Source organism: Fukomys damarensis, unplaced genomic scaffold (assembly GCF_012274545.1).
Source record: "Fukomys damarensis isolate Sample0158 unplaced genomic scaffold, DMR_v1.0_HiC HiC_scaffold_23, whole genome shotgun sequence".
Classification (NCBI taxonomy): domain Eukaryota; kingdom Metazoa; phylum Chordata; class Mammalia; order Rodentia; family Bathyergidae; genus Fukomys; species Fukomys damarensis.
The window spans coordinates 9,399,856-9,410,696 of record NW_022900935.1 but is presented as its reverse complement, the minus strand read 5'-3'; the positions used below and the strand labels follow the sequence as shown (position 1 = coordinate 9,410,696).

Genomic DNA, 10,841 nt, shown 5'->3' with positions numbered 1-10,841 from the left:
AAAAAAAAAAAAAAAAAAAAAAAAGGAGACAGAGAGAGAGAGAGAGAGGAGGATTGTGATATCCTGGTATGTGGCAGCCTTCATTGACCTTGGCACTGTTGACATCTTAGATTGGATAGTTCCGCGTGGTGAAAGCTGTGGTGTGCAGCAACACGCTTGGCCTTGACCTAGATACCAGCGGACATCTGCAGTTGTGCCAACCCAAAATCTCAACACTGCCAAATGTCCTCTGTAGAGCTAAGCTGCCACCCATCTAGAGGCACCTGAATATGGGTCATAAGGAGCTTCTGCCGATGATCCCCAGTATTTGTCGGGATGCTTGTTTGATGACAAGAAAGGCAAGGCTTTGAAGAGACTGTTGGAGACTGAGTCTCACATCTAAGTTTCCTATTCCAAGTCCAGCTCTCACCCATCCATCCTGAAGCCCTCTTAGGACTCTAGCCAGAGCTTTGCTTCTCCCTTCAGCGTGTCACTCTACTCCTACCTTTAAGCGCTGGGTCCCATCCTGTCCCCTTCCCTCTCCCTGCCCCATGGCCCGTGCCAGGCTGTGACCCACTGGTTGGTCCTGCTGTTCCTGCAGACGGGACCTCGGGCTGTGCCAGGGCACACCCATCACATCTTGTTCAGCCCCTTGGGCTCATCCCCGTGTTTGAACACACTGATGGTGACCTGGCCTGTCTCAGAGCCGTACTTGTTCTTGACAAAGACACCATAACGCCCACTGTCCTCACTGTTGACCTTCTCGATGGTGATGGTCACTTCTGCTCCCTTCACATCCATGCGATAGCGGTCAAGGAAGGTCACAGGCTGATCATTCTTCAGCCAAGAGATCTCAGGGGCGGGGTCTCCTGAGACGATGCAGGTCAGGCACAGGGTCTGTTTCAACGGACAAGAAGAGAACAGTCTCATCTTCTTGTAACTTGACCTTGGTGTTCACTTTCACACTCCAGAGCCTCCTAGCACAGGTGGCTCCTGGGGTTAGGTGTGTTTGCTTATAACCCATACATGGGACCTTCTATTTTAAACCCATATTCTTCATCCTCAGTATCTCTATGGAATATTCATTGATATTTTAGGTCATCCTCACTCTAGCATATTGCTATATTGCTTTCTGTCATACATAGGTCATTATAATTTTACTTTGCAAGTAGGGTAATACTGCCTTAGCACACAGATATATGAAGAGAGTTGGAAGATTCTCAAACAAGTTCTAATGCAGAGCAGTGGAGTGTTATGGTGAAACACAGGCTCCGGAATTGGGCTGCATGGCTATGGATCTCAGCTCTATGCCTTCAGGCTCTGTGACCTTAGGTGAGTCCCTTCACCACTCTGGGTCTCGGTTTCCTCAGCTAGACAGTGTGAGTAGCAATACTACATTTCATGGCATTGCCCTATGCTGTTGGAATAAGGCCTGGCACAAAGACAGCTCCATAAAAGCAGGAGCTGTCATTTTTATGTTTGTTTTTTGAGACAGGGTCTGGCTATGTAGTTGAGGCTGGACTTGAACCCACTAGGTAACCCAGGCTGGCTTTTGAACTCAGTGATTCTCCTGCCTCAGCCTCCTAAGTGCTGGGATTATAGATGTGCACCACCACACCCAGGCTCAGTGGCTTTCCCTTATACACAACCAGTCAGTGATGTGCAGTCAGTTGGCAGCTCTAGCTCCTCTGGCCACAGACCTAGGATGACCCAGGGTGGACCCCAGGAGCAATGAGGGGACTGCTGGCATGGCCAGTGGGGTTGGTACCTTGTCTTCCATGATGGTGGCCACATCTGGCAGGCCCCTCACTACCTTGGCGCGATCTGGAAGGGAAATGAAAGGCCAATCATGAATGTTTTCCTGCCAGCTGATTCCCAGAGCAGGTCTCCTTGGGGCTGAGGTTTATTTTTAAGCAAGACTTCTTTCAATTTTCACCATTTTCGATGGAAATCTTTAAGACTGTTATTTGCTTCCTGGCCTTTACAAGTAGAAGACATAGGAAATGCTGTGTTTCTGCCACCAATCTGAGGTCATGATGATGGGCAGTACCAGGGGGTGACAGTGAGATGCCCCTGCCTCAAAAAACTAAAAAAAAAATAAGCAAATACTACTGTTCTGAATTTAAACTGGCAACACCCAATGATCAGCCAGGTAAGGGAGGGAACCAAGAGGTGAGGTCTCTGATCCAAGGAAGGCCAAGGCCACTGTGGGTGGGCAGGAAGAGAGCATGGCTGTGAATCACTAAGCAGAAAGCCCACTGTGATCTGTGTGCTGCTGTGGAGGCCAAGGGAGAGAAGAGGTGCTCAGCACGGCCCCAGACTCTGCATTAGGAAGCACAAAGCCTGCTGTGGATGGTATCTGTGCAGTTCACGGAAGGGGAGCAGGACCCTGGATCTGCCAGGGAAGGCTCAGGGATGGGTGCGTGGGCTGGGGATATTTGCCCGGTGCTCCTTACACGCAAGGATCCACTTCCTTCACTGGCTCTGATTCCACAAGCCCAGCAAACACATGTTGGCGAGATCAACGATTAGGGTCCTAGACGGAGCACACTGTCTAGGGACATGCGCTCCAGGATGTGAGGGGACATTTGTGCTGGGTAAGCAGTTAAGGGGCTGCTGCGAGCACCTCCTCCAGGAGCAGGCTGGGGCTCCTTCCGTTCTGCAAGGGCTCCTCCTTGCACAGCCACTGAACCCTCCCGGTTGTCCCGACCACAGTTGGGAACGAAAGGCCTGTATTTCCTATCAAGTGGGGGTACTTGGGGACAGTGATGCCACGCGGGGAGGAGCTCAGCTGCTTCTGTGCTCTGCCGCCCAGGCCTGTCCCTCACTGAAGTGCTTGTTTCCCATCGCTGGCCAGCAAGAGGAGGGGAGGCCAGGTTCCTGGCACTGGGTCATGCAGACCTGGCTGGGACCTGATGGGCAAGACCAGCTTGAGCTCACAGACCGGGTTGTGGCTTCCTTGGCAGCTCAAAAGCCATGCCAGGTCCCTCTGGGCTTGGGGCTGTGCCTCGGATTAGAAAAGACCGTAGAGCTCTGACAGCCTCAGCTTCAGTTTGACAGCACCTCACCACCACAGCTCACATGGAAAGGCCAGCATGGCTTTGTTCCTCTCTGAGCCCTGGGCTGGTTCAGCACCATGCGGGGCTCGTCCACCACCACGACCTCAGGTTCCTGGAACTCTTTGTCATCCATCTTCGCAACGCCACCGCCCAGGTCTCCCCAGCAGCCCTGTGCGGTCCCCAAGCCCCTCAGACCCTACCATGGATCTGGGACTTTAGGAGCCCTCCAGGGGGCTTGAGCTCCACAGATAACCACCCCAAATCAAAAGCGAAACCACAGAAACATGGGGTCTTACTCTTCTCGATGATGGCCAAGGCTCTGAAAAACAGAAACGGGAAGGAGGTGTGGGTTCTGCTTGTCCGAGGACTGCCCTGCCCCAGAGGGGTGGGGTCCTGAGCACAGATCAGGCCACCGCCTTGGGGGAGGGTATGATTGGTACTGAGAAATGTGGGGGAAACTTACTTCAGTCTCTGGTGTTCAGCCAGGGCGTCATCAAAAGCTGTGAGAAGGAAAAGGTGGTGGGGAACGTGAGGTCTCTGCAGTGTGACCCCAGGGACAGGGGTTCAGCCCTGACTGTCTCCCAGTCTCTTCCCCATTCCAGTATTTTCTTGGGGCAGCGACGGGATTGGGTGTGAAGAAGGGAGCTCCCCCAGTGAACAGTGGGGTTTTCCAAACAGGTTTCTGAGCAGACAGGTGGATGGCTCACCTTGCCCTGAGAGATCCACTGAGAGCTGCCGGACTTCCTTCCCGGCAGCTATTTCCAGGGTGTATTTGCCCTTGTCTGAGTCTTTGGGGTCCAGGACGTGCAGCCAGATCTCATCCAGGGTGGTGCCTGCTCTGATCCGATCGCCGCTCTCCAGGCGCTTATCTCTGAGCGCCGCGGCACAGGAAGGTAAAGGTTGGTGGCTGCAGGTCTACGAGTGACCCTCCCGGGGCACCTCTCAGGGTAGACATCGGATGCTATCCGTGCTCTCTATTCACCCAACCTTCTGTTCATCTCCCAGACACTCACCATTCAGCCCTCTGTTCACTGCGGCATCTCAACTATGCACAAGTGCTATAAATGTCATGTGTCCCAAGGGGTGGGACCCCAAGAAAATAGTACAGAGGGACTCCTTCCACCCTCAAGAATCACTTCCTCTCCTCTTCATCTTCCTCTCAAACCCTCCCACGGTTCCTTCCTACAATCCTTCTTTGTTAACTGTTCGGAACAAAACACAGGAAGACTGAAGCCTTTCCCCGCTTTTTACTTAAATTTCATTCCCGGAAGACGCCTGGCACATGTCCCAGGGTTCTGTCGCCCCAGCCTGTTGCCAGGGCTCCGAGACCGGCTACCGAAGGAGCCCCATTGTCCTGAAATGCTCTCTGGCCTTTGCTCTGCCTCATCTGATGCACTCGACCAAGTGAGTCTGTCCAGCGGGTGCAGCAGGGCGTCCTGGGAGGCTGAGGCGAGCCTATGGTAAGGAGCCTGGGGAAAATTCCGCTCTCAAACTATCTGGAGTGCCGGAGCTCCCGGCTGCATCTCTGTGGATACACTGTCTATCCTGCCTCTCAGCCCCCACCTTCAGCTGGCTGTCAGCCCCACAGGTCCCTCTCTTTGGACACGGTCCCTATTCCTGGTGGCCCAGGGCCACCGTGACCCACTGGACTGTCTGGTTCTTCTCTGTTCCTGCATCCCTCCCTCTGCCACTTTCCAATGCGGCTCTGAGATCACGATCCTTCTGAGGTCGCAGGTATTCTATCAACACAATTCCCACTGCATTTCTACTCCTCGGACTGCAGATCCCTGTCCCCAACTCTGACAGTGGACAATAGAACTCGCGTGAAACCTTTGCCCACGCCAGCTTCCTGGGACTGGTCTCTGCAGGGAGGACTGGGTGGGGGAAGCGGGAAGCCCCTGTGGGCAAGGTCAACCTACTTGTGGAACCAGGTGGTCTTCATGTATTCCACATTGTAGTACTTGACCTTGCTGAAGAGCCGGATGCCCTCCTCGGTCCCCTGAATCTTCAGTGGAGTTGCAGAGAGGGCTGCAGAGGCAGAGGAGAAAGGCGTCTCTCCCAAGGCCCCCCCGGGCAGCAGGTTTTGGGGCAGCCTGCTCCCTCCTGCTCTGAGGGGTGGTGTGGTGGGCACACAGCTCGGTGGGGAGGCAGGAGCTTCTCTTCTGACTGTCCCCCAACCCTGGGTAGCCCAGGCAGGAGAGGCCCTGTGAGGCTCTCTGGCACCAGGGCAGGGCTGGGCAAAGAGGCAGACTTGCTTACCACCAATCCTGCCCAGCTCAGTGAAGATGGCGTCCAGGGCTGGAGGGAGACAGAGAAGGGTCAGCTGTGCAGGCTTCCCTGGGGAAGTGCAGTGGTGGGGGAGCCCTCGGAAAAGGCTGGAGGAGCCACCTGGGGTACAGGGAGCTCTGCAGGATGACTTCAGAGTGCGGGACACTCAGTGATGGTGCTCAGAGGGGCCAACCTCATGATTCTCTTGCAGGCTGAGCCAACCAGGCAAATGGACAGAGCAGAGGGGTGAGGCCAGCAGGTTTACTGCAGTGGACAGGCACCACAGGACCTTGCCACTGCTGAGCCGTGCAAACTTGGGCAAGTCACTTAACCCTATCATGCCTCAATGTCCCCAAGTGACAGGGGAGCAGTCTCCTGCTCCAGACTGACCCCTCTCGGGCCTCCCAGCCCCTTTCAGCATCACCAGCTCCTACCTTCGCCTGTGAGGTCCAAGACGGTGTCATCCTCCCCGCGATCATCAGAAACCACTGCTCTATAGAGTCCCTTGTCCTCTTTGGACAGCTGGAAAAGAGGGTGAGAGATGGCAGTGTCAGTATGAGTTCCGGAAGGAGAGACACCAGGTTAGGAGGGCCATGCTTTCTATGTGACCTCAGGCCAAGGCCCTTCTCTCCTTGGGCCTCAGTTTATTCCTCTGGGCTCTAGCCAGTTCATAACCTGTCGATTTCTAGCTCAAGGCTGGTGTGGACCTGGGGAAAAGGACAGACTGAGAGCAGAGGTAGATGCCTCTTATTACATGGCTCCTTCTTTAGGACCTGGGAGTGTTATTTGCCTCCCTGTTCCCTCAGAGGCCCCTCGACCTACCCATTGCTACATAATGGGTCTGGGGTCAAGACCCTAGGCAGTGGCAGCTTGTAACTTGGGGGCCGAGGAGCTGCACCCCACGGATCCTTTCCTGTCTGTCTCCCTTCCCTCCGTGCATCGAAGGCCCCACAGACCCAGCCATCCTGGAGGCTGGTGACTGGAGTGGATCCGTTCTCTAGCTTTTCGTCCTTGAATTCTTCTCTCTGAGCTTCAGTGTACTCATCTGGAAAATGGCAGACTTCCTCATTCTGCCCACGTGCTGCGGGGCCCCGGGGTGACACACTGCAGAAAGCCGGGAAGCTCTGTGCCAGTGGGGGCCCCACAACTACTAAGCACCTACTCGATGCCATGCCCTATTCAGGGGCTTGCCCAATGGTAACAGGCCGACATGGCATTGTCCTGGCCGAGATTTGAAGAAGACCCTGAAATTGTTACTGTCTTCCCAATAGGTGTGGAAACTTGGGCAAGCTAGACTGCTCTAGACCCTTAGAGGCCACGGGAATCAGCATCAGGGCAGAGAAACAGATGGGAAAGGAGCAAGCCAGCCTTGCGCTTCTCTGAAGGCCCTGGGTCGGGGATGTGGGTACACTGAGCTCTAGGCTACTTTGCTCTGCTCAGAACGCAGATGCCTTTCCTGTCGGCAACGCTGTGCTGTTGGCACAGGAACGACAGTTGAGAGTGGAAGGGATTTTCCAAGCTGCTCATTTTACAGATGAAGGCTGAGGTCAGAGAGGGACAGCTCAGGCCTGGAGCCCAAGCAAAGGGAAAAAACAGTAATACTGGTTTTGTCTTTGTGAGAAATATTGGTGGTTGTTTTCTTTTGGGGGGCATTAGTTTTGATTTTTTAGCAATGCCGCACAAACTATTATTTATCTTGACTATTGTGTTTTCTGGTGCTCCTTAAACTGTGCCCCAGGGTGAGTGTCTCACTTGCCTCACCAGAATCCCGGTCCTGCTCTGGACTCCCGGCCCAGGGCTCCCAGCACAGCCTGGTGCCTGGTGTGCAGCTGACAAGGGTGTGAGCCCTGGGCTGGAAGTGCATTTACCTCCTCAATGCAAATAAGCCCCTCTCCGGTCTGTGGGTCGTACTGACCATCGGGTGCCTCTCTCTTCTGGAAGAACCACTGGAAGCGAGTCTCCTTCTTGGTGTTGGTCACCTGAGGGAAGTAGGTGTGAAGGACTCTATCGTGCTGTCTCTTTTTAAGTAAAAGCTCAGCTCTTCACTTCCTGTTACAAATATGACTCCCTCTGCCCCCACGGACGTACACACAAACACTCACACGCAGAGTGAAGGCTGGCTGACCCCACCCAAGTTCCCACTGGCTCCCTGTTCCTTCTCCATTTTGTTTCCCTTGTAATTGTCTAACGCCACCCCCCCAGTGCTGGGGGTAAACCCAGGGCCTTATGCACACCTCACCCCCAGCCATGCCTATACTCCTTAGACCCAGATATCACTTCCTCCAGGAAATCTCCTGCCTCAGCCCCTTCCCACCAGGACTCATCAGTTTCCTGCGCAATCTGATTGAACATGAGGCATCCTGCTTTCCAATAATCCTGCCTCAGACCACGGGCTTTCACAGCCTCAGGAAAGCACGTCCTCGTGTGCCCAGTATCTGGTGCTTAGTAGGTGCTTTGAGATCACTGGATGAACCTGCTCCTGGGGAGGGGGGAACCCACTTATTGACCCTGCCCTTCCCTGCTTATCTAAGAGGCTGCAGAGCGCTGGAAAGCTCGGGAGGCTTTGGAGTCAGGCCGACTAGGTTGACACCCGGCCCCTGCCTGTGGTCTGGAAGGATATCCCCACTTGCCCTCTCACCCACGAGGTGACCATAACAACGCAAATCTCACTGACAGGCAGGCGGATGACGTGAGATACTACTGTGACGCACTGAGCAGTGCTGACAATAAACACAGTGGACCCCTCCACGTACCGACCCCTCAGTGGCTCCCAGGCACCCCGGCCCCACTGGATGCCTTCGGAGGATCAAGCTCAAGGGTGACCCACCTCGTGAATCCTGCTGCCCCTTCCCATGTAGGAGATCAGCCAAACACTGGGGATGGAATTTGAGGGATGGGGTGGGCAAGGACAGCCAGCAGGACAAGCCTCTGGCTGGAGGTGGGGCAGGGACTCACCTTGCACGTTAGCAGCACTTGGCAGTCCTCGGTGACCTTCCACTGCAAAGGTTCCTGGAAGTAGGGACCTGCGAGTCCAAAACAAACACGGCCACCTGTCAGAGCCCCAGGCTAAGGCGGGCGCCACCTGGTGGCCAGATAGGGAAGCCAGCAGGGAAGGAGGTGGCTAAGGACCACCACCCTGGGTTTGAAATCCAGATGTGAGGGGGAACTTGGGAGGCAGAGGTAGGAGGACTGCTGTGAGTTCGAGGCCAGTCTGGCTACATAGTGAGTTCAGGGCCAGCCTGAACTACAAAGCGAGATCCTGTCTCAAAAAAAAAAAATCCAGATGTGTCAAGGGTGGGGTCTGGGGTTGGGCAAGTGCTGGTTTAAACTGGCACCGGGAGGGAGGTGGACTGAATCTCAGTGGGCCTCTCTGGGGGGGGGTCCCCTGGGGGGGTGGGGTCCCCTCAACCCCCAGGCAAGTCATTCTCCTGCACAGTGGCTGAGACTTTTGACCTTCACCCGGCAGCCCTTACCCTGTTTTCGTTTCCAGTCTCTTCTCTTGGCATCTGCCTTCCTCAGAAGTTGGTCAAAATCTGTGAACACATGGGGATGCTGGTATGAACTGAGAGGAGTGCAGATCGCCAGGGGACTGTGGGGTGGACAGAAGTCATGCAGGGAGGCCAGGCACATGGGCCGGATGCAGGTGGGCGGGGCTGACCATCGTCCACCAGGGCCAGGGTGATCTGGTTTTTGGCTTTTCCATCTTGGAGCTGAGCGGTGTAGGACCCTTTGTCATCTTCAGACAGGTGCTGGATGATCACTTCCACCAGGCCCTTCTCACGGTCAAAGTTGATTTTGCGGTTCTGGGAAGAGCAAGCCCGAGTCCTTTTGTCACGTTTCCTGTCTTGGGAACAGGTTGTGGGCCATGCCTCAGGGTGGAGTTGAACTTGGGGAGCGGGGTGTGAAATGTGCAGAGCTGTCATCCTTCAGAGACTGGGGACCAGCCCGGTAATACTGTTCTGCCAGTGTAGACCGGGGCACCCCAGCTACTGGGCCCCAGCAACATGCTCTGGGCGCTTGAATCAATCACATGGTAATAATGCTCCCCCCACTGTGCCTTATTTTTGGTTATTTCTTTCTTCTTTTAGAATTTCACGGAAAGAAACCCCGTGAGCATGTGGAAGATACCATAGAGATAATATAAGAACACCTGTATACTACTCCCCAGAACTAACTCTCAACTACATTTTGCTACATTCCCAACAGTTTAAAAACCTTCATTTTCCTCCTTTACTTCCTCTGATTTTATTTGTATACATGATTTGATGGAACGATCTAATCTCTCTCTCTCTCCCTCCCTCTCCACTTCCTTCTCTCTATGTCTGTCTATCTCTTTTTCTGGGGACTGAATCCAGGGTCTTCCTCATTCCCAGTCCACAGTGTTTGTGAGGCGGCATCCTGAGCTCGCAGTCGCCACATCTGTAAGTCGGAGCAACTGACCACCACCAATGTACAGCTCACTCTAACAAAACCTGTCTGCCTGTGAATGGAAATATATTTAAAATGAAAATAAAAATAATACCCACTCTGTGATCGGAAGAATTAAAAATCACTTCAAATGAAATAATACGTATTTTACTATGGAGGTGCTTAGACAAAATCTCACTCATGCTACACTGACTGGTGAGCTGGGTTGAATTTAATTAAGCAAAAAGATTGGAAGCATTTTGTCCAAGAGCAGAAACATGAGTGAAAGAGCACAAGAAAAGTGGTGGGCAGGATAAAAACTCTCTACTGAGTGTACACCAGGCTCGTGCAAGGGCACTTTGCATTTTCGCCGAAAGCAGTTAGGGCCTAGGCTCGGGTACTTATCAGCTTGTCCAGCTGAGCAATGTCTGGGGGACACTGGAAAGTTGTCGAGGCACAGAAAAGCCCTTGTGGAAATGCCCCTCACTCTGGCCAGCATCCAGCATCCTGCCCCACTCCCCGTGTACTAAAAGCCGATGTTCCTGTCCCCGCCCCACCTGGGACTGTCCCCCGTGAGGAGAACCAAGGCCCCCTGGGGGATGGAGAGTGCCGGTTACCGGCGAGCTGAAGATCTCCTTCTCATTGAAGATGAGGTGCAGCTCGGCAGCCGGGGACAGCTTTTCCACTTCCAGCCACAGCCGCACCTCCCCTTGCTCCAGGATGTCAACGTTCCAGCCGGAGATCAGCTTGATCACTGGAAGGCACAGGTTGGGAAGGGCACAAGTAGGGCACTCTCCTTTCCTCCCTGCTAGCCCCACCTGGACCCACTGTGGGCACTTGACCCGCGGCTGGCTGGGGTAAGAGCTGAGGAGCGTAGGGTGGCTCTGGATTTAACGGATCTCAGGGAAGCTTTTCCCCTTCCAGGGCTCTGGGGCTTTGGCTCTCAAGCTGGCTGAGCCCTGAATCCCTGAGGACTTTCAAAGACACCTGTGCCAGGTGTGGTGGCACACACTTGTAATCCCAGTATGGAAGAGGCTGAAGCAGGAGGGCCACAGCAAACTTGAGGCTGGCCTGGGATACATGGTGAGTTCAAGGGCAAACTGAGTTTCATAGGGAGACCTTTCTCAA

At 54.1% G+C, this 10,841-nt stretch overlaps 1 protein-coding gene across 1 annotated transcript in view; it reads right to left on the bottom strand.

Moving 5' to 3' along the window:
* Positions 1-16: 16 nt before the first annotated feature.
* Myom3 (myomesin 3) overlaps positions 17-10,841 on the bottom strand; it is a 43,121-nt gene continuing 32,296 nt past the window's right edge. The window contains exons 26-38 of the mRNA XM_010626080.3: positions 10,331-10,467; positions 8,965-9,109; positions 8,780-8,839; positions 8,262-8,329; positions 7,175-7,285; positions 5,741-5,828; positions 5,298-5,336; positions 4,958-5,066; positions 3,746-3,909; positions 3,502-3,538; positions 3,335-3,357; positions 1,748-1,803; positions 17-876 (exon numbers count right to left, since the gene is read on the bottom strand). Coding sequence (XP_010624382.1) covers positions 613-876; positions 1,748-1,803; positions 3,335-3,357; positions 3,502-3,538; positions 3,746-3,909; positions 4,958-5,066; positions 5,298-5,336; positions 5,741-5,828; positions 7,175-7,285; positions 8,262-8,329; positions 8,780-8,839; positions 8,965-9,109; positions 10,331-10,467 — 1,301 coding nt within the window. The 3' untranslated portion in view covers positions 17-612. The remainder of the gene's footprint in view (positions 877-1,747; positions 1,804-3,334; positions 3,358-3,501; positions 3,539-3,745; positions 3,910-4,957; positions 5,067-5,297; positions 5,337-5,740; positions 5,829-7,174; positions 7,286-8,261; positions 8,330-8,779; positions 8,840-8,964; positions 9,110-10,330; positions 10,468-10,841) is intronic.